We start from the raw sequence: 24,484 nt of genomic DNA, 5'->3' as shown, positions 1-24,484 counted from the left end.
ACCAAATGCCGGCTATAACTGGTAGTTGCCCCCTGCTCTTCATCCTATTGACCCCACATACGGGCAAAGAACTGAGCACGTGCTTGCACATGTAACACACGCTTGCGCACACGCTGCTTTAGACAGACTCTACCACACAAGTGCCTTAATGCCACCAGTGAGAGATCACAGGATTGGGCTGACTTGCCTGTTAATGTCAAAACAACCCATTCTTCACTTGCAGAGTGATGAACGCAACATGTCAAAGTACACTACGTGTGTGTGTGTGTGTGTATAAGCTTCTATGATATAAAACAACTCCAGACTTGCATAAAATGCATGATGTAATGGTAGGTGAAATGCATTTCTAAGACCAGCTAATTTTGTCACAAGTGATATAAGTAGTTCTCTACCTACTAGACATACTGACCTCATAGTTTAATCAAATACATCCTTTCTGTTGTGTTCTCTCTGCTGAGTACTTAAGTTACTACTCTGTGCATGTAGTGATGAATGAAATGTGTAATGCTAAAAGTGTAGGACCAGTGGCTTCCTGTGGTACAAAATCGACATGTGTTTGTCAATAGGCATTAGTGTTGCTACATGCCCACAAAACATCAAAACGGGTCATGTCTTAATTCTCTCTCTGCTTTCCAGGTCACATTCTCATGCTCTTCCTTGGTGGATCAGACATACAGAACAAATATGTTTCCTTTGCTTGAAGTTCATACTCCATACTGTTATTTTGAGTGTTTTTAAATGCTGAAACCAGGCAACAAGCATGTTGAGTATGTGAGTTTGTTTCTTCCTAACTGGCTCAGAGCTGGATATGGTAGCAGGAGTGAGCATGCTCCACAAGCTTAAAACAGCACATTAGCAAATGCTGAGTGCTAAAACCTTTTTTTTTCCTGAATTAATGGCGGCTTGCCATTAAACAGTCTCATGCTGTAAGATCCTCAGGCAGGGAACTGCTGGCTGAGACATAATCTAGATTTCAGTGAAAAGGTAACCACACCTTTTGTGTCAGAGCTCCGGCCTGACATGGCTGAAACTCACCCTTGCAAACTTGATATGCCTACCTTGTTGCTTTGTGTCATTCTAAGCACTTTGCATATGCAATGTTATATCATAAGAATGTAAACAGCATATTTTTTCTTTATTTGTTCCATTATATATAATCTAATCTTCAATACCAGTATTGCTGAAACTATTCATTGATTAACTGTTTTAGCATTGAAAAATAAAAAAATGTAAAAAAAAAACAAAATCGGGACCAAAAGCCCCCAGCATTTCCCATAAACTTTTGACATTTTAAAATGCTGTTGTGACCAACCAACGCAGTTTAGTATCATTTACATGAGACAAAAAAACAAAACAAAACAAATGTTTCATTTGAGAAGCTACAAATAGCAAATGTTTGGCATACTTCCTTGAAAAACGACTCAAAGCAGTATCAAAATATTTACAGATTAATTTTGTTGCAACTGATTAATCAACTAATCTTGGAAGCTCTTCATGTCACAAAGATGAAATTTTCTCTTTAACCTGTTAATCCCCCTTCCATATCCCTCTATCTTTTTCTATAAACTGCCTCCTGCTTCTTTGATTTTCAAATTCTTGTTAATTTCCAGGCAAGGGATCTGTCAAAGTGCCATGGAACTGAATAGGGGGAAGGGCAGTGTAGAGGAAGACAGTCCCTTGTCTTCCTTTCGATTCTAAACGCTCTCCCTCTCACTGTGTTGACAGTTCTGGTTGGACTTCTGTAGGGATGCGGGGGGGGGGGGGGGGGATCAAAGAAGAAAAACTGAGAATTAATCAGACTCTGGTTGGATAGATGGAGAGAGAGAAGAGAGACAGAGGGAGAAGAGACAAGGAAGTGGGAGAAATGTCCCAGTCTGCACAAATTTACACATCTGTTAGAAATACTCCCTTTCACATGAGGCCTTACTTCTAAAATATAAAACCTTCAGCATAAAATCTGTAATCAGAGCAGAAAACTTCCCAGTCCCACTATCAGACATGTCAAAAGTGAAAAAGGCATATATCTATATACATATATATCTACTATTCCAAGAATCTCAGGTATGAAACCCAGCATAGCTCCTTATGAACCAAAGTGTGCGTATGCATGTGTAGGCATGTGTGTCTGTGTATTGGGCAGAGTGTAGATCAGATGAGGAGGCAGAACAAAGCGAAGCCTCCCCTTTGTTAGTGTGCAAATCCTCAGTGACATGCAGATAGCAAAACATTTGCCACTGTGCAGGTGGCTCACAGAGATGCTGATTGGGAGCCATCCTCATTGTCAATTGTAAGACCACTTTTCTTCACTGACGTTCTACTGTGTTATCTGGACTATAATTCGCACTGGAATATCAGTCACTGTTAGCAAAAAAGGCCTTGAACAACAATGAATATACAGTATATATAAGTCGCATCAGTGTTTAAGTCACATTTCTAATTAATATGAATTAATGACTATAATATGAATTATAGTCTAAATTAGCCTATGAACAATGTAGGCTAGGCATAACAACAAGCAGAAGTGTACGGAATTCATTTATCAGTGTCAATCTTAAACTTCGCCCATGTCTGGGTAGGGGGAGATGAAGCGGCGTGTCCTCCTCTCTTGGGTTGCCTGAATGCCAACACTCACTCCATACTTTGATTTAGCTGCATAGTGCAACACATACAAGTCGCTTCGCTATATTTGTTGTACAACAAGCCAGAGCACTAAAAAAAAGAAAAGTTTCCATGACTTTCATGATTTTTAAGCTACATTACTGTATGTTTCCTTTCAAAATGCATTTTGGTAGTTATAGTTAACTTCTCCCTACTTGTACCTATTAAGGATCATACATTAAAACCTTTGCATTAAAGAAACAAACATTGATCCATCCATCCATCATGGATATCTGTTTATTCCTTAACCAGGGTCACGGGGATCAGCTGGAGCCTATCCCAGCTCTCTCTCGGGTGAAAAGCAGGGGTCCACCCTGGACAGGTCCCCAGTCCATCACAGGGCCACATAGAGACAAACAACCTCACACACTCACACTCACTCCTATGGACAATTTAGAGTCACCAATCAACCTGACATACATGTTTTTGGACTGTGGGAGGAAACCAGAGTACCTGGAGAAAACCCACACAAGCACAAGGAGAACATGCAAACTCCACACAGAAAGGCCCCTGCTGGGTTTTGAACCAGGAACCTGGACAGGTAACAGTGCTAACCACTAAACCACTGTGCTGCCCAGAAACTAACATTTTCTAAAGAAATCCTCCTTCTTTTGAACAGGTAGTTCAACAAGTTTCATGACAATCCAAGCTGTAAAAGAAACACTGACAATATTTAAAGAAAATATTCCTTCAGGACCACCGACCCCCTTGTACATTGCTGCTGTATTAGTGGATCAGCTCCTGATGTGTGTGTACTTTTGACTTCATGGTGATGTTACAGGGTTGTGAACAGCAACAGTAACATCCCTTTGGCATTTATAGTTATATCATTATTTCATCTCAGGCTATTTCCCTGATAATCTTCACTGTATCAGTTCAGTTCAGTGGGAACTGATTTTCATCTCTGTGGGGATGGAGATTATTTTGGTCACCCAGCACCTCTGGATACAGCATGGGCTCAAACAGAAACCTTATATGACACATGGATAACAACAGGCTGCACAGCATGTATGCAACAGAAATTTGCAATGATGAATTATTGTTTCATGAGTTTTATTGCCAATTATTGCAGAAGATACAGTTGTGCTCATAAATTTATATACCCCCGGCACAACTTGAGAAATACTAGCAGTTTTTAAAAAGACATAAATGATCACAAAGGAAACATTTCTTTATAAGTGGTCAGATATTACCTTTCATAGCTGCAATTGTCATTATGATTTTAACAAGGCAGAGGTGCTGCATGTTCAGTTATATTTTCCAAAAAAAAAAAAAAAGGGCCAATATTTCTCAGGGGTGTGTTAATTAATGAGCACTATATATCCTGTATGACACAAAGCTGCTGCAAAAAATATACAATTCATGTTGCGCCTTTAAAATGAAGATCCAAAATGACCCTACACAGCATTTTTTAACAAGCCATGCATTAAAGTCACAGTATTCATTACTGAGAGTGCTGGTATTGCCTCAAATACATGAAGACTCAAAATTGTCAGTTTCTAGTTACACTGTGCTGATCTTAACATCTGCACAGTGCAAAGCTGTGACAACTCCAGAAAAACGCAAGGATGAGAGCCCACAGTGTATACTTGACTGGTTGTGGACGGATGGGGCGTGAAGCATATTGGAGTCTTTAGAGCATGAATGAACTGATGCCACAAGGACCACGGAGTGACCATGTTCTCCACCCAACTCACTCCCCTTTGCCTTTCTATCTCTCCGTTTCATTCTTACTGCAGCATTTCCAACATACGTAGGTGAACCTCGGCACTAACTGCACACAAGATAAAGCTTCTGCTGCAGTTCAAGAGCGTGCACGTTTTACCTCATGTGTTTGTGTACATTATATGGCAATTGTGTGCGTATGCTGACATGAATGTATGAATATGAATATCTGAATATGAATATGTATGAATATCGCACATAAAGAGTCTCAAAATCATTTAGATTTATGTGCAAACATCTGACAAAATCAGAGATGAACTCTTCACTTAGCCCCACCAACCTGTTACTGCTACTACTCTACAAAAGCAAAATATTTTTCTAAAGCTACTTTTGTGACAGATTTTTAATTAAAAACAACATGCAAATAAAGGCAAATTAATTACAGTGACATCGAAGTCAATCAAGAAACATGGCACGTTATAATGTGATAAAGAAAAACGTGGCTACAGGCCTTTTGAGATATGTGCAGCAAAGAACGAAGTCAAAAGTTCTGTTTTCCTAAAATCTGTATAGTCACAGTCAGTAAAGTTAGCTCAAATTGAATTGGGGCCACATCACAACTCACTAAATGCCATGAAATTCCACAGAGATTTCAAGCCATTTCTCTAAGCGACGTGTCTATTACCACCAGAGGGCAACACTGTGATGTACCAAACCTGGAGGAACACAGTGGGCAGTGAGGTCTGCGAGGTCTGTCTGGTGGGCAGAACACAGAGAAGAAGACTGAGACGGGGGGGAAGAGGCAGAATGTGTGTGGGAGACAAAAAACACTAAACAGAAGGTGAGGCGAGACAACTGAGTGGGGGGCCATGAGACTGAGATGTACTCAGCTGAAGTATGTGTGTGTGCAATTGTGTTGTGTACATGAGGCTTAAGTATAAGATCTTGCATAAGCGCAGGTGTCAGCAGGTGCATGCAGGCACAAATATGTGGTGCATTGGCATCTGTGTGTGTGTGTGCGTGTGTGTGTGCATGTGTGTAGGTATGTGTGCGTTTGCGAGCCTAAGGACAATGCTGTTCCCTCATTACCCAACTGTTTCCTCCAGTCCAGCACTAATGAGGAGCCTCACCGTCACCGTGGTAATCAAGGTCAAGCCTAGGCCAACACACAGAAACAGGCAAATGCACAAAAACAGACCTTCACACACTTTGCAGAGAAAGCGTACGTGTGCGTGCATGTGCACAACTGGAATTAGCAACACGTTTACATCAGTAAGCTCACGTCATATACAAACAGAACAGCAACAGAAGAAACGGGAGGCAAATGGGTGGAGTATTGGAGGATCCCACATGGTCCAAACAGTTTTATAGGAAAGATGGGTTTGTGATGTTATTTCCCTAAATGTTTCTATCTCTTTTTGCAGGATGAAGAGAGGGAGAGAGAAAAAAACATGACACAGAGGACGCACACATGAAGAAATGTAGAGGCAGGTAGAAAACGAGGAACAGACAAAGAGCCATAAGGATGAGACACAAAAGAAGGAGAGGAAGGAAGGGAAGGAAGGCAGAGTGTGATATACAGGGGAACACGGCTGAGGGATGGAGGCGAGGGGGGGAAAAAGAGGGTGGAGTAATTAAATGAAAAGAGCAAGAGTTAGCTCTTTAGTCTCATCCCTCAAGACCGGCCTGACAGTGCTACAGCTAGCTAATGTCATAGCAACAGGGAGAAGGAAAGTCTAATGGGTGCGGCATAGAGTGGAGGAGTGAAGAGCAGGTAAAGGCGAGAGAGAGGAGGAAAGGGAGGAAGAAAGTAAGTGAGGGGAGGATGGAATGATAGAAAGGATCAAAGGAAGGAGAGAAGGAAGGGGCTGAAACAGATTAACACTGCAGAGTCAAGGACAGAGACATCAGGCTAGGAGTGATGGGAATGATATAAAAATGGAGGAAAGGGAATGAAACAGGAGGGGAGAGGTACAGAGAGTGAGAGGGCTGGCAAAGAGCCAGAGCAATAAAGGCCATACCGTCCCCTTCTCGCTCTCCATTTCATTTCCCCTCTCGCTTCTTCTGTTATGCAGCTGTACCTGTGTTTACATTGTTTCTATATCTAATTTTCCCCTCTGAATAATTCACTAGGGAATCAATAATTCAGCTTTAATTAGCTAAGACACAACAGTCAGACTTGGGCCTCACTTTAACACAGAGCAGAGCATCGTCAAACAGAACCAAACACACGTTCACAGCAGTGCAGCTCAGGATGGGCTGAAAGGGGAGTGGCATGTGTGAACGTATGACATGAAACCTAACGAATTACCTAAAAAGGATAATGAGAGAAAGTTAACAACACTGAAACTTATTAGCTGGATAAACATATTTGACTGCAGTTGACCAGAGAAGTAATGTGAGGATTTATTTTTAGATCCAACATAAATGGATAAAAGTAGGTTGTTTGTACTTTTAATACAGTACTAACTCCCCCACATCTGGAGTTACCCAATATTGTTAAGACGCTCACAGATGTGTTTATATAAGTATCACAACAGTTTCCTTATTAGCACAATGTGACATTATTCTGCTGGATTCCAATTAATTACTGTTCTAATTACTGCTGCTGGGGGCGCAGAAACACTACAGCTCCCAAAGAAACCTTATTCAACAGGATTTATGACAAGAGTGTACCATGTCCAGCAGTGTGTTTGGGAAACCCACACACAAAACTTATTTGGGCTTCTTGACATGAAAGAGTTTGACGGTCATTCACACCAAGCTAAGAGCAGCCAGCTTAACTCTCTCAGTCTCCACCAACTCTTCAGCTTGTCCATGTTCTCTCAGTCTTTTTATTTCAGTGTAAATCCTTGGCAGGTTAAGCACAGAACTGGGACTCTTAAAGGAGCCCGTTTCATCCGTCAACTCCCTCGATATTTTCCAGACTCACTCACTCACTCACTCACTCACTCACTCACTCACTCACTCACTCACTCACTCACTCACTCACTCACTCACTCACTCACTCACTCACTCACTCACTCACTCACTCACTCACTCACTCACTCACTCACTCACTCACTCACTCACTCACTCACTCACACACACACACACACGACTTCTATGCAGACTTCCCCATCACAACATCTATGTGGTAGAGACGGATTAGCAACTAGGACAAAAGCCACTTTTAAGAGATTCCTACATAGAGCTTATGACTCATTTCTGTGTATGTCTGTGCAATGTTTGTGTCTGTATGTGTGTGTATGTCAGTGTGAGTGTTCCAGCCCAAACAGAGTACACCAATAAGATCTGCCTCCACATCGATTGGACTCAGACTGTGCCTCAGTTGACAGCCCAGAGCTGTTGTTGCTTTGATTGATCCGACCTCTCTCGTGTGTGTGTGTGTGTGTGTGTGTGTGTGTGTGTGAGCACATATAAAAGACAAAAAAGAAAGGTTTATAGCCAATAATGTTTAAAATATTTGTGTGTATTTTTTTTTTCAAGCTGTGTGACCAGTTTCTGTTTAAAAGCCTTGCTCAACTATGTTCTTCACTTTATGGATGCTGTCATTTACCACTTCACAAAAAACAAAAGTACATTTTTATCTAAAAAAAAAAAAAAGAAGCAAAACACAAAGCTGGACACAAGCATAATACTCATCTATCATAACTTTTTACTTTCACAAGGAAGCCTTCAACACTCATATGGCGAAATGACAAAACCCATAGGAACAACTACTGACAATCTGTCCATCACTGTGACCAGTAGTAGGCGTGTTCACTCGAACATAAACGTTAAAAAAAAAAAAAAAAAAAAAAAAAGATGCTTGATTCCTTGACTTATTGTCAAGGTTCTAAACATATATACAACATTTTGCTGAAACTCATCATTTCCTTGACATTTTATGATCAGAGACCATTTACTCCACAACAGAGTTCAGCCAACATCCTTCACACATCTGGGGTTCACACAAACACGCCCGTTTTTTTGAACCAAACCACGTTTTAACATGCATAAGACACAGGCAAGGGAGCAAAAGGACAAAAATAAAGTTGAGAGAAACAAAAGAGGGGAGAGGATGAAGCTGAGAAGCAGAAGCAGCAGGTTAGCACTAATGGTCAATGACATGTTAGTGCTGTGGCTAGGCTAGCACGGGCGCCTGAACTGCTGAAATATTTACCGAGCTTACGGAACGAGAGACTCATTCACTTCAAATCAGCTGGAGCAGATGGAGAGAGAGCCAGGCCAGTTTTCTACCTCTCTACACTGAGGTAACAGCACATCAGGTTCAAATGGACAGCACCACATGAATAATGTGCACGTGTGACTTTTTGTTTTACTTATTCATTTTTGCCCTGGCACATTGGACCTTCAGTTTCAGTTTGTTTACAGGCAAGTTTTAAAAAAAAATGAGGACATGCAGAGACAAACTTATTTGTCCCTATTTGCTTGTACAGTGCCTTATCTAACCATGTTTTTCCTCTAGCTCAGCTCTGCTCATACATGCACACACAAGAGATTTATTTAAAGTTTTGTGCTAATTCTTTTCATGCCAAATGTGCTTTTGGACCAAAAGGACTAATCTGGTCTTTTCACAACTCTGCATCTCACTCTTCTACACTAATTTCTTCCATCTGTAAGATGAGAAGGACTCTCTTCATATATGATGGGGGTGTTAAAGACAGAGGGTGCTTCAATGACTGACAGGTCCCAATCAACTTTAATTTCAACACTTTCATGCAAGCCCACCCCTGCTGTACTTTATATAGTACCTAGTATCTGAGACCTGGTTTACTGCGTGTGTGTCTGTGCAGTGTGTCTGTGCATGTCTCTAAATCTGTGTGGGGGTGTGAAAATGAACCTTCCAAACTCCTCAGTGTGTTTTTCGAGCGCTTGTCAGCTTCAAAGATGGGGGGTCACATCGGCACGCACCTGACACAAGCTAACTTCACTACCCACTGCCATGACAACAGAAAACAAACAAGATGAAAATATAATGCGTTTTCATAATGACAGCTTAGCGGCTCTCTCCCCTCCTCACTCTCTCAGACTGGACAGATGACTGAAGAGAAGGATGTGGGAAGATGGACAGAAATCTGTCACTTGTGTTATAAATTTTTCACTCTCTCTGTAGTAGTGTTTTTGTTTTCGCCTTCAATCACGAATGATTGAGCTTTCTCACCTCCTCCCTCTCATTTTTCCTCCCTTGCTTGCTGGGAGCCTGAGGTGGACGTGTCTGGAAACAAAGTTCCTCCTGAGCAGGCCTGACAGTTTCAGCTTAATATTTAACCACTGGACAGATCCACATGCACAGACATGGAGCTGGGCATGCACAGAAAAGCCCAGACACAAGCAAACCAAACACCATCTAAAAGTTCAAATGCAAGATGCAAAGTTTGATGGTGACAGCAATAATAAAAAGAGGCAGCTGTTCCTCCAGGAGAACTTTCTGTGTCTTACCTAAGTGACAGGCTTTTGTGGCAGAACCCACAGGCTTTAACATGGTGGTTGCTGATGGCACTGCTAATGACAAGTTATGTTTTCAGGCAAAGCTGCATGAGGTTGTCCATTATCTTTCTCCCTACTGGCCTCTCTCTCTCTCCTTCCCTCCCACTCTCCCCATCTCCCTTGCTCCCCCTTGTTCTTTCTCTCACTTTTCTTTTTAATTACCTGATGTCTCCTCTTCTGGTCCAGACGCCAATAGAGATGTGAGCGGCATCGTCTGCAGTGAACCGTCTGTGTACATCTGATCTCTGATCTTTTCTCTGTCTGCCTCTGTGTGTATATACTGTGCGTGTGTGTTTCCCTAAGTGTGCCTATTATGTGCATCTCTAGACACAACCTGTCTATAGTTCCTGTCTGTGAATATGATCTTTTTTTTTTTTGCAGGTAATCACACAAGTAAGTGTCTTTATACATTTTGAGCCAATACTTTCAGTCAGGAGCAAATACGATGAACAATCATGTAGAAGTTAGTTATTGTTTTGTCATTGGGTGATTCTATCAATTCAGTCTTTTCCATGCATCCATCCATTGTCTACTGCTAACCCTTCCAGGGTCGTGGGGTGGCTGGACACCCATGGACAACTGTGGACAGATCACCAGTCTGTCATAGGGCTGACACAGAGTCAAACACAGTCATGTCCCCACCTACAGGTAATGTAGAGTCACCCATTAACCTAACTCCAAACTACATGCTAGAGCACTGTAGGAGGAAGCTGCAGTACCTGATGAAAACCCACATGGACACAGAGAGAACATACAAACTCCACACAGAAAGATCCCGGGGTCAAGCAGGATTTGAACCCAGAACCTTCTTGATGTAAGGTGACCGTGCTGACCAGCACCATGCTGCCCACATTAGTCTTTTAATATATAAAATTACAGGAAATAGTTAATTATACTTTCTCTGATCCAGAGTTGAAATATTAAGACAGCTTGTTTTGTGTAACCCACTATCCAAAACCAAGAAATAATCATTTTAGTATGACAGGAAATTAAGGAAACTGGCAGATTTCAGAATGCTGGACCCAGTAAATTTTTTTTTTGTATTTTTGCTTAAAAATATACTTAAAGCAATTAGTGACTTTAAATATATGACTGTTCAATAGACTAATTGTTTCCCCTCTGAGTACAACTAGTCCCTGGAAATGTGAACTAGTCCAGATGTTCCCAACAAATCCAGACAAGCATCCAATCAACAAAAACACTGATCTGGCACATTTGACTGCCTGTTGGTGTATAAATCAGCTTGTGCTCTCAGTACTGATTTCGTTATACGTCACAAGAAAAGACAAAAGGGATTAGAATAGAAAACAAAGGGAAGAAGACAGAGGAGACAAATGACAGCGAGAACAGAAAATTGGGTTTGGAGGGATCTGGGAAGATGATCATAAACTAACTCTGTTAAGCTGACAGGACAGAAATATAGAACCTATACAGACGGGATTCAGTGGAAGTGACATGGGTGCTTAAACGGATTTTGGCATACCCTCACTCCTTCTCTCTCCACTTTTTAGATCACAACAAGACACTGTGCATGAGCCATGTACTTTCCCCATTTTCATGTTCATGTTTTTGTACTTTTTTCTGTTTCCTGTTACCAATCTCATTTTCTCTCCTCATGCCAAGCTCGGTTTCCCCATCTGCAACGTGTATGAGGACAGAGGCAGCTTGTTGCGTTTCAAACACAACCGAGAGGCCTCTGGCACCCTTGGCGTTGCAGCAGAGGGACTGGATACTGTAGCAGGAAGTTACCTGCCAACAGATTCCTGTCTGTGTGTGTATGTGCATGCACTAGTGTGTGTTTGGCAGGAATTTAAGGGGCTTCATTCCTCTTGTCATTGTTGGCATGAAAAAGGCAACATGAGGAGGGTTTTACATTGTGGTTTGTGAAAGAAAGCATTCCTTTGTATCATCAAATACTCCCCTGCTGTGGACTGGAAAGGATGTTGTTAAAATTTCTATAAAGGATAAAACATGTTAGTCATTTATCACAAAAATAATCTGTAAAATCATATTGTTTTTAACAAATCAAAGGCATATTCTGTAGACTTTTATGGAAGTTGGACCAAATAGGATCAAATAGGTTTAAAAAAAAAAAAAAAAGATTTTACCGGTTATGTCAAAAACTGGGGCTAAAGCTAATTATTAAAAATTTATTTTTCAAGTCAAAAATCTTTCCATCCAAGAGGTGGGATACACCCTGAGCTGACCACCCTTCATAGGGTTCACACACACAGACAGTCACGCATACTGGCAATTTACATTCGCCAACAAATCTAACCTGTACCCACAGAAACCTCACAAAAGCACAGGGAGGAGAACATGCAAATTCCACACAAAAGGCCCTGGCAGACTCAAGCCCAGAAGATTCTTGCTTTGAGGTGACTGTACTAACCACTGCTGCCCCAAGTCCACTGCTGCCTCTCACAATTTCCCAGAGGGAAATGTGACATTCAAACTGCTAATTTTTGTCCTATTTTGTCCAAAAGAGAAGAAGGCAGCAAAATCTTATTAGAAAAGCTGAATCCAGATGTTTTGCATTTTTCTTGGTGATAAGCGACTAATTGATTAATCATTTAAGAAGTACTAATGGCTGTAAAATCTCAATCAAACCAGAAAACCTTGGTGTGTTCAAAAACATATAGCCCTAAGAACATGCCACATTGAGAGAAGTATCAGCATTGGACCATGTTTCAACAAGAAAAATAAAATCCAGAGCATAGGAAGTGATAAAATCAGATCTTGAGTTCCACAGGGAGCATTTGAAAATGGAACGATTAAGCCCTGACAGAGTCAACAGACTGTGTTTATAGTGAGGAGGTTAGATACGATCCTCTGAGGTCTACAAGCCTTAAAAGCAGATCAGTCAGCCATCTTTCTTAAACATTCTAGCTGTGTAATGTGCAAGGATGAACGATACTCAGGGCGAGCCAAACTACACCTCACAGTGTGAGAACTGATAACCTTATAGTAAGCACTGCAACAAGTCAACTCTGGCAAATTAGAAGAAACTACTGCAAATGCCTCTATAGACTGGTTGACCAACCACACAGTTAAGAATAATGTAAACTATATATCTAATTTTCCATCAACATTTAATCAGCCTTGTTTAAGTAGAGGTCACCCTGGTTCTGGTCATCATACTGATCAAATCTATAAATGAATCAATACACTGGATATTGCACAGTGCACATTTTGCCTGGATGTGCAGCTTAAATGTGCCAGAAACAAAAGTTATCAAAAGATTATTATGCAACCTCATGTTCTTCCTTTTAAATCAGACTACACCTCAAATGTTGTATTTCAGGTGTGAACTAAATACAGTAGGAGCAATGAATGACATTTGCACTTATTAAAATGGAGTGCTTCTGATTGTGAAGAACATGAGGGAGAACAAAAACAACAGAGAGAATGAAAAGTTGAGCAAGATGACAAGATAAAATTATCCATTACTGTCACCAAGTCAAACATTACATCACACTAATAGTTAAGAACAGGACAGTGGAAAAATGTGGCTAAAATAATTTTTTGTTTAAATCATGGGTTCTTGACTCAAACTATAAATAATAAACAGCTATTTACTGAAGGTAAAGCCTGTAATAACATACAGACTTCACCGCAGCATGTGAGATAAGACAATGTATACGGTGAAATGATATGAAGCAGTCAACTGTCAGAGATTTTGCTATAAAATGTACTATACATCACAAATATCTACAGTATAGGAGCATCAGGCTGAGTGGGCCAGTTTTAAGGCAGTACTGGGTTAATTATGATCTTTAAGATGTTTAATTGTCTGAATTGTTTATTTCTGTCTTGTAAGCAGTTCTTTAACTGATTTTAATTTGATTTTTGTATGATGACATGCAATAAAGTTATCAATATCATGGTAGAAGACATTAGCCTATATCTCCCACTTACTGGCATCAACGACTACACAACCCAACTTTATGTTATGTGTCACTGAAACCGCACCAACCCTATCAACCTAGCACTGATATACTATGATGTCTGCAAATCCCTGGATTATGATCCATCACTCTAATCTGTACATCCATGTACTTTCCTCGTCACCATATGCTGCTTCCTACACAGTCACTGAAAAATTGATTGTTAGCATTTCCAAGGTAAGCAAATTCACTGACTACACTGCTTCCAATTAGAGTGAGAGATGACGGACACACACAGTTAGCCATGCAACTGACATATGAACGAGCCCTGATGCAAAAGGAATTTTAAGAGGCATAAGAAATCCACTTTCAAATAACACTGCATTGTCGTCTTTATGGTCAGGGAATCAGTGTTGTGCTCAGTGAACAAGAAAAGCAGTGAATACTTTCAGCTGGTGGTATGGTGTGTTGCAAGGATAAAGTAGTAGGTGTAAACACAAACACTATACTGCATTTCTTCTTAAACCTTTGCCTCATATCTCTCAGTGATCAAGCATGCGCACACACTTGCACAAACACACTGGAGGTCAACTCCTCTTTATGCCAGAAATCTTGTAGAAGGCCACCCTGTGAATAGCAGTCATAACGGTTCTGCACAGCAGGCAAGACCCTCAAGAGAAGGACACAGCATGCAAAGCAAAGATATCTGTCAGAGTGGCCGGTCTTTTGAAAAGCATCACATCATCTATCAGCTAAAATCTTGTACAATCTGTGTGGAGGAGATGCTTCAAGTCGTGTCAAGGAAAGCACAGCGGTAATGCTATTGATATTCCCGTGAGCTGTAAGGTTATGCTTTCAAATTAAACCAGCCTTCTTTGAAAAGAGGCAACTGTTTAGACGCTAAGAACAGAATCACAGAAACAAAGCTGCTTTTAGTTTTACGGGGGGGGGGGGGTATAAAGGACTGCAAGTTTTCAAAGCATGCGTGACACACCAAAAGTTCAAGAAAACTGATGCAAAATCAGTCCATGCAGCATTTTATTTGCTCACCCCTGGTTGCTATAGAAAAACAGTAGGTCATGAATGCATGGTTTCGCAGTTTAGTGATTCCAGTTATTTCTGGCTCTGGCTCCATGTCTGCATCTATCCCACATCTAACATGACCTCCCTCATTAGCTGGAATTAGCCTAATAGTTCCTGGACAGGGCTGGGAAAGGGGACAAGAAATCTGCCACATTCTTTCAAATTCCCTCACACTTATTTTAATGGCTGGAATGATGAATTAAAGACACATTGTGCCAAGCTCAAAGCTATACCTAAAACCCATACGAACATAAAAGAAAAAAGAAATACAAAAGCTCTTCAAACAAACATAAAACGTACACTTAACCTGTCTGAAAAAATATTTATCTTTTTTATCTGTCAGTATCTTAGACTTTATGACTCAAGAATGTTTGTCAGTAGTGTAACCCAGGCAATATGAAGAATTAGTCATTTTCAATAGTAAACATAAGTTAAAAAGAAGGTTGGTAGCAGCTGTCCTAAATGACAAATGCCTCATGTTATGCAATGTCTGCCAAGTATTTTCACTGCAGCCTTGTCAAAAACACAGAAGTGCTGAAACAGTGCTTTAGAAGAAGTTGGTTTGCATGTAATTGGGGGAAACTGTATTTCCTGTCTTTACTTCATCCCTCTATAAACAATATGTACAATACACATGAGGACATGTCAAACTGGGGGTTCACTGTGAAGATATCCTCCCTCTGTAATACTTTCTGACACCCACCAATGTGCTGAGAGAACGGCTTCAGGAGTAATTTCCACCCCTCGCTCCTCTCTTTGTTGTTTTTCTCCTTTGTCTCGCCCCCTCAGCCGCCTGGCACTTCTTTCAGTGCTGTGATCCTGTCTGGTTATTAATTCATAGTTAAATCTAAAGTGTCTGGACGCTCCGGTAACCCTTCAACTGCTGTTCATTTTACATTTGGAAGAACCAACATGGTGTATCTGCTAATGTGTCACAACCCTCCCCCCGATTCTCATTTGTATGCATGTATATATTACTATGAAAAAATCCTTTTTTTCATGTGACCTTCTCAACTTCATTGCAAATAGTATGATCCTAATATAGTTTTGACACATCACAAAAAAAAGTGAAGTATGTGAAGATTGTCTGTACTTGGTGTGAGCATTAACCTAGTATAGATGCAGTCATTCTGCTAGCACAGTCTCAAGTGTCCAACTACAAATTTGTACACAGGTCCGCACTCACTATTTCAACATGCTGCTTCAAATAATGCATGCACGCACACACAGACACACACCACCTTGCTGTCAGGAAAGTGATAAATTGCAGGGAAAATGAAAAGGAGCAGTAATCTGACACCCCCAGTTCTGGGCAACCAGTAATTAAATCCCTTCATTAGGTCAAATATTTGATTATGAAAACCTGGACGGGAGGATCTAGTAATGACCACTTGTGGGGAGAGTAGCAGGAAAAGGAAAGGAATAGAGGATGAGGAGGACAACAGCAAAGCTTGTGGAAACAGAAAATGGAAACCAGAGATTTGAGGTTGAGGGAGAAGAAATAAGGAAAAAAACAGACATGGCAGTAACGTCATCTACATATTGTCTGTAGTTGGTGACTATGTTCTTCACACCTCCTCCCCGCTTTTTCCTCTGTCTCTGGATGGCGTCTGTGTGTTGTTGTAGTAAGTCGAAAACGCTGGCCGAAGCATTTTGCTAATGTGTTGATGAAGGCAGCCTAGGCCAAGGGAGTCTCTCTCTGGTGGAAGACAGACAGTGTGCGTGTTCGACAGACGAGTGAACATCGCTGGCCTCCGCCTCAACCCTCTCTGGGAAGCTGCTAGCTTCAGCCTGTGAGTGCATCTCCTCCACTCTGCTGTGTTATTCCTTGTACATTAGCCTGGGATGACACAGGGAAGGATTATGCACATTAAAAGGCAGGAGTGCGTAGGATTAGCACAAAGTAGCAAACTGAAAAGAAGACGTCAGTTCATTTTGTTCTCACTGGTGTTCATATATATATTATTTTTAACTATCAAGTGTTATTTTCTCTGTACTGATTTATTAAAGTGACAATAAATGGGGTGGCTTTTAGAAAGATGCTGTTGTCTAAAATACTAAATTAGCTTAAACAATATAAGAACACATTTAATTTATAAAATCCCAACTTATAATGCAATTCAAACTTCCATCTGCAGTTGCATTGGGTTCATACTGTGTTGTTCCAATTGCTAATTTCTCTATTGATTAGCTTATTATCCAATCCAATAAAAATAGCAGCCATGCTGAGAAGGTGTATCTGTGGTGCTCTGGAGATGCAGTATACAATACTGTTGATGAAGCACAATTAGTCAGCCATAAATCACACAAAGGGGCCTGTCCTGGTTCTCTGGCCTCATAGGCCCACAGGGAGAGGCATGAACACACTACAGTTTATACAATAGAAGTTTATAAATTATAGAAACAATTATCCTCTTCTCTTATGAGCTGCCAGCTTCCACAATTAATTAATGTTTATGCAAGAGTGTACCTGAACTTAGATGCTCCTGTTTCATATTTCACAGCTTTCGCTCAATCTCAATCTCTCCCCTTCCCCTCTTCTCTGTCTGTCTGTCTCTGTGTGTGTGTGTGTGTGTGCGTGCGTGCGAGGCTGCTCGAATGCCAAAGCCGTCATCAAAGGATACGTCAAAATGAAGGCTCTAGCAGGGGCTGCGATCAGGATCTCAGACACGCACACATAAACATGCATACACGCACGCACAGTTCCAACTATGCTTTCATATCACGCCCTGGCAACGCCCACTGACTGCAGCATATCTCCACCAGTATCACCAAGGTTACCAGCGGTAGCCAGGGATACTGTCAGAGACGCCTGTGAAAATGTAGTAAATGGGTGTGGTCAAAATATACTTGGTAGAAGTCTGCGTCTTCGTGTCAAAAAAATTCCACAATGAAGGATAAGATGTAATGCTTCAATATGCATTTATATAAATGAATAACAGGGTAACCAGCTGGTTAATGATATAGTAAAATTAATCAGAAAAAAAAAATGAACAGATTCACAAAACATTTCCTGTGTGTCAGATGTGCAAAAAAACGTTTTCGCTAATTCGCTCACAGTCTATCACAGTATTGCTTTTTTTAATATGCTGTGAAGGAAGTATGACTCCTTTCCAAGTCTCAGTTAGCACTTGGCCCTTAACAGCTATCAGGATGCTGACTTTGCCACAATCTAGCCACATTATTAAGAATTCCAGGTCCTTTACACTTCTGCTCATTTCATACTGCTTTTTCCCCTCCACACCAGAACCCCAGCTTCAATGCAACCTGTGTGCAACTGGGTCTGACAGACATTTCAGATGCATCAACATACCAGGGTACATGCATTAGTCAGTGAGTTAGTTAGCTGATGTGAAGCTTGAATTCACTGGTTTGACTCGGATTAAAAATTGGTGTTTCCATGACAAAGGAGGGCCTCCGCCAGCAACTGTGCATTCACAGCACTTGCACACAAATTGACAAAGAATATTCCTAGGCATGCTTCAAGCGTCACTCTCTGCCTTGAGAGGGCTGTGTCTGTGAGTTTGAGTGCGTGTGAGTGTGTGATACAGAGAGGGAGATTGCTGTCCTCTTTAGGCATCAAAAATATTGTAATATCTGGGATCCATCAAGCTGAGGGACAGTAAAACCAAGAGAAGCTGAAGGGGAAAACTGTGTGTGTATGTTTTACCATGGCAACTTTTCAAACCAGCAGTCATATACACGTTGTGTTTACCAAGCATTTATACACCTTTTCACAGTATTTATGCAGACAAAAGACAACAAAGATATTTTCTCTGTCTAACGTGCCATGCATCCATGCAAGTGAAAATTACATAGATATACTGTGGAGCTGTCAGTGTCTAACAGCTGTGAGTATGTGTGTTAGGTGTGAGAGATAACAAGACCAGCAGTGACTTTAATTTATATCTGTTTCCATGTAAGCCTTGCGAACACAACTTTGAGGTGATGTGTCAGCTCTTCCCCCACCCCCCCATCCTATTCCTGCCTAACGAGAAATTTAAAGTAAAACGCTAAAGTGCATAATGACCTACAACGGAGAGAAAAAAAAAACCCAAACCCCACCTCCCCCCAAAAACCCATTTATATGCTGTTCTGCAAACAGCCACAGAAAATGTCAAGGTCAAATATTCTAGCAACATGGACTGTATCTAGCAACAATGTCTTACTGTTGAAGTGTGCAGCTGTCGCTAGAAGTACTTGTTAAGAGAACTGAGTTTGTGGAGAAAAATACAGCAAAGTTTTGAATCACTTCTTGAAGATGGACAGCATATGATGGCCAAAAATGTAAGGAGTTTTGAATTTTTGTTTTAATGCTGAATGCAGGTCAGTTCTTTGATGCTTTAGTTTTAGAACACAGTTTAGAGTGGACATTACAAATAAATACCTACTTTAGAGATACAGATCCACATTGTGCTTGTAATATGTGTTTGCATCAAATCAAAAACTACCACCAATAAGTGGACAAGTGAAGAGCAGACTACGAGGCAGCAGTTGAATCCCTGGCCATGAAATGATGGGCATTTTAAAAGACAACAGCTTGGAAGATAAATGATCTCACATGGCGCCACTGATATACAGAGGCATGGTGTTATCCAATGATCTGAAACTCTACAAATGAACCAAATTTTTTAAATGATGTCAATTATTAACCTGCCACAATAATATATGCTAAATAATAGCTGTTTAAAAAAAAAAAAAAAAAAAAAAAAAAAAAACTATAGCCTGCTACTCAAAAATAACAAGAACATGTACACACAGAATGAGAAAAGGGGGTTTGTAGCCTGAGGCTGTGTGAGTGTGTAAATACATACATGAGTTTATGTAGTACCATATAAATTTTTGGGTGCCAATTAAAACTCTGACCCATCGACACAGCATCCCTGTTCCAACTTCTGATCCACAGGCTTTAGTTAATACAATACATCAGGTTGAAGAGAGATATCCATAATCCTGGATTTGCAAACGGTTCCAAACCCTGTCCATCCATCTACAGTATTATTCACTAGTACACATGCAGTCACACATACAGAAAGAGAGATTTATACAGAATCTCCTCGGGGAAAACTCACCACTGGCAAAACAAGAGACAAGGCATGCTATCAAATTTACAATCACTGGGGAATCCCACCACTTTCAAACAAATAAATATGTAAGTATAAAATAAAAATTCAGCACCCATAAAGGCGCACACACACACACACACACACACACACACACACACACACACTACCTCACGCTGCACACACATGCACATTGACACACACTGCATCATCCTCCTTCCTGAGCAGAGGAATACAGCAGACACTGTAATTCACACCCTGTCTGAGCTAAACAAGAGGATTCATCTGCAGGGGAAACACCAGGCTCCTCTATTGCCCCCAATTACTGGGGGCTGGAAGCGAGTCAACAGCCACCGTTTTACACAATCACATCGTCTGGAAGGAACTCGGCCCCTTTTTGCTTCTACTTTGAGCCGAACACCGCCAGCCGGGGCAGCAGCAAAAGCCACTTAAACCATCATATTCTAAGAGAGCAAAAATTATGTGAGCTCCTTGTGAAAAAGGATTTTATAGAGTTCCACATAGTGGCGTCCTCCACATTATTCTTTTTTTATGTAATATAATGAATGGGATCATACAGTCATCTTAATCCTGAAAACACACAAGGGCTTGTGCTTGGTGGAAGGAAAGCATGTCAGTTCAATTTGTGTGTGTGTGTGTGTGTGTGTGTGTGTTGGGGGGGGGGGTCGCGCAAACCATTCTGCTCTCTGCAAGCTCACTCGTATTGCCATTATACATCACAGAAGAGCACCAGCAAGTGGCTGTGTCAAAAAGCCTGCCTTCCACTCCTCCATATCTCATAGTTACCTCCCCTAACCAAATTACCCACAACCCCCGCTTCACCCGCCTGCTTCTCCTGTAGACTCTGAGAGATGAGCTTCAGAAACAGCTGCCTCAAAAAGACAACAGCAATGTCCGGCAGCATTTGAGAAAAATGAGAGTAAACAAACACACTCAACAAAGATCCTGGCTGTCATACTTTTACAGAAAATCAAACCCCATTTAGAAAATGAAAAGGCAACATTTATTCAATGAAAATGAAAATCTCTCATATTTTCATGTACATACTTGTCCATTTTATTTCTTTTTATAACCTGTACTCTAACATTTATAGCCAGTTCAGGCCAGCTTTTACATTCAGTGAAAATCCCTTGGCACACAAAAAAAAGCAACAAGGAATGTTTTGTTTGAAATAAGTAGAAGAACAAGAACAAAGAGCTGCTATTGCCAAGAAGAAAAGGCAACCACCTACAAAACTCACTCACACTCTCTTCATTAACAAGCAAACAACAACCTGCACTTTCAGGGAAAAACAGAAACTTTGGAGCACAACAGCTTATTGCTGGGGCAGCATATTAAAGTTACACCTCTCTCTCTCTGTCAAGTCACTATTTCATTGGCATCTCAAGTGGACAAATGGTAGTTGTAGTATAAAGAATTATACAAATATTAGGCAAAACTGAGGGACTTATTTTACAGTCTATGTTTGATAGGACCATGCTGTGTTTGGAGCCCTGCAACATCCAGGTGCCTCAGTCAGGAACTACTGCTTTAAATCAGTCAGTGTTACAGTCTTCGGTGTGTGGCAGATTCAAATTAGTGCCTAGATGCTGCATCTGTACTTTTCTGTATGTTTTTTGGGAGCCCGGAAACTTTTCAATATAAATACCCAATGACAAAATATCTTGCCATTTCCATTACAAGATTAAAGCCGCCTGTATGTGATCTTCTCCACACGGAGCTTGGAAATAACATGATAAACTGGGCTTGCTGGTCATACTAGCAGGTAGAGTAGTCAGTGTGAGGCAACAACAGCTTGTGACTCAGCCGGGGCTATGACCTCTACGCACTGTAGGGGGGGGGGGGGGGGGGGGGGGGAGAGACATGAAGAGGGCAAAAAAAGCGATGAAGATGGATGGGCAGTGGAGGAAGGAGAAAGAGAGAGGGAAAAAAAGGCACATCAGACACACAGCGCTTCAGCTCAAAACATCAACCTAATCTGAGCACCTTTCTCTGTCGCTGTTGGGCTCTAGACCTCGTCCTATTAAAACACAATGCATGCATTTAGTTAGAGGCCAGATAGTTGAACTAACACACAAAATGGTACTTAATGCATTTGTCATGGAAAAGACATTGGTTGTCGCCCTGGTTATTGTTTATTATACTGCCTGCATTTACAACTGCATTTATATTTCATCCCCATCATCTGCAGAAATTATAAAACCACTTTGCTTTCCAAACACACCAATTTGGCGGGAAACCTGTGGAAGTCACAACCCTAACACTACACTACTACAAAGTCAGTGTGACTAATACGGAATCCCACAAAGCATTTGGAGGCTATGAAAAAATTCAAAGCTGTCTGTGTTGAGTCATATTATGGCAATATGGCAAATACTATTTTCAATCCTAAAATTAGACACCTGCAATTTAGCAGCTGAATAAAATAAGGTTGGTCAATGCTTAAACTCACTGTATTTTTTGGTTCCTATGAGTACTTAAACTAACCTGCTAAAATACAATTTGTCAATTTTAATACTGATACAATGCCATTCAAGACAAAGCCTGGATTTCAGGAACATAAATAAGGCTCTAGAGTAGATTTATAACTACACTGAAGACATTTAGGAAGACATTTTGTCATTTTCATTATACAAGTAACTTTGGAATAAAACCTAAAATAATGAATACTGAGTAAGTTCGATAATTCTCAGGCTTCAAAAATGGGCAATAAAACCAATAATCCCTGGCACCTTACACAACATGGGTAATAGTGAACACTGAATGTGCCACTACATCTGACAACTGATCCAGGGGCTCACATCAACATGAACACCATCAGTTCATCTGGTAAAAACACAACACAATCACACAAAGAAAACAGTGATATTGGAAAACGACAATGTGCTTGGCTTTAAACAGTCTATACACAGTGGAACGCTGCCTGGCCATTGTGACCATAAACTGAGAAATACTGAGTCCAGATAGAGTCTGAGTTTAGCACAGTGTGGCTGTGGAAGCAGGCTAACACAGCTACAGAAGTGATAACTGGAAGGTCAACATGCTCTGAAAGATAAGTGTGCGCTGCAAACACTGCCAAAATATTAGGGAATCATACTTTGCAAAATGTCAGAATAAATGCAATTTCAAAACTACCACGCAACTCCAAATACAGCTTGAAGAGTGGAGACACTGCGACACAATAACTGCAAGTCCTCTGAGTTTACAGGACTATTTACTGATCAGAACATCTTTGAGAAATTCTGCACAGATGTTCCTTATTTTTTTGCATTGTTATGTTTTGCTCTGGCCACAGATACAGTGGTAGTCCATGATCAGCTGAGTAAAGAAAGATGTTCAAAGGTACACACACCTCTATATCATCCTAAACAGTAACACTCAGACCATACAGATTGAGAAGGGCACTAAAGCTTGTCCCTGACTTGTTTTTTTCACCAACTACCATTCACCATGAGAGAAAGTAAGGGATGGAATGAGGATAGAGATGGAGGTGGTTGACGGCTTCATGCTGTCACACGCCAGCAAAAAGGACAGAGACGAGGGCTCTGTCACATCGCATCAGAGTCAGCTGCAGCCACACCCGCCCTGCGAGCATACACCCTGCTGCTGGGAGAGGAGAGGAAGAAAGGGAAAAAAAAAAAGCATCCCCTTCTGTTCCATTCCTCCATTAGTATCTCCCCTCCTGCCGGTCTCATTTCAACTGTATCTCATTCCTCATCCAGCCTGCTTCATGTCGAGCACTCTCCTCTCCAGTATCACCACATTGCCAGTCTCCCTGATTTGGCCAAAATGGTGACGTGTGTGGTGGATCCCAGCCTTGGGACAGAGCATCTACTGGTGGCAAATATACTGTATGTGTGTAAGAGTGGGCTAAAGTGAGCTACAGCATTAAAAGGGAAAAAGAGGATTAGAAATGAACTGTGGCAATAGAGCACAACCTGACAATAGGTTCCTTCTCCCCAGAGTGTCTGCATCTGCATGTCAGCGTGTGTGAAAGAGAGAAGTAAAGGATTAGCTGGATGGAAAAAAAAATCATTCCCCTTTGTGTTCCAAGTGATGCTGTCAATCATCATACTGTAAAAGTTGTGTGTGTATGTGTGTGCAAGGAGAGCAGCTATTACAGATGCCTGACTTTGGCTATGGTAATAAACATGACCAATACTAAAGAAAGCATGACAGCAAAGCTACTTTACCATGTTTCTTTTGCTCCTTTATTCCTGTTTCAACAGCTGAGCACACATGAAGCCACAGAAATGACACCACACAGCAACAAGTCCTCCGACTCCAGTGACTATATTGCTTGTCTGTCTCCTCCCATAGCAGTGTTCCCATGGGGTGTCCCTGGGCTGACTGGACTTTTGTCATCATGGTTATAGTAACAAAGACGCAGGAAATGCTATGGAACATTTGTGGTTTGGTTCAGTTCAGGTGCAAAAGAAAAATAAATAAATAAATCATGGTTAGGGTTAAAATAAGTATTTCCATTAAAGTTAGAGAACCACACAGTTAAAAGAATAAACAGATAATTTACATTACAAAAGAGTAATGGTTAAATAAAAACAGAAACTTATGGTTCTAAACAGGTAAGTAACTGTGATGTCCGATGTCAAAGTC

General features: G+C 40.9%; 1 protein-coding gene across 3 annotated transcripts in view; it reads right to left on the bottom strand.

The window, feature by feature from the left end:
- The window catches only part of LOC113144503 (A disintegrin and metalloproteinase with thrombospondin motifs 2-like), a 101,209-nt gene that overhangs the window by 65,453 nt on the left and 11,272 nt on the right, over positions 1 to 24,484 (bottom strand). The window contains exon 1 of one of the 3 annotated variants that reach the window (XM_026330599.1): positions 16,361 to 16,570. The exons of the other annotated variants lie outside the window; for them this stretch is intronic. Coding sequence (XP_026186384.1) covers positions 16,361 to 16,531 — 171 coding nt within the window. The 5' untranslated portion in view covers positions 16,532 to 16,570. Of the gene's footprint in view, positions 1 to 16,360; positions 16,571 to 24,484 lie in introns of those variants that run through there. 3 annotated transcript variants of the gene reach the window in all.

The sequence above is a fragment of the Mastacembelus armatus genome, chromosome 10, assembly GCF_900324485.2.
Source record: "Mastacembelus armatus chromosome 10, fMasArm1.2, whole genome shotgun sequence".
Taxonomy (NCBI): Eukaryota; Metazoa; Chordata; class Actinopteri; order Synbranchiformes; family Mastacembelidae; genus Mastacembelus; species Mastacembelus armatus.
Note: the sequence above shows the minus strand (reverse complement) of the source record. Positions and strands in the feature narration are given on the sequence as shown.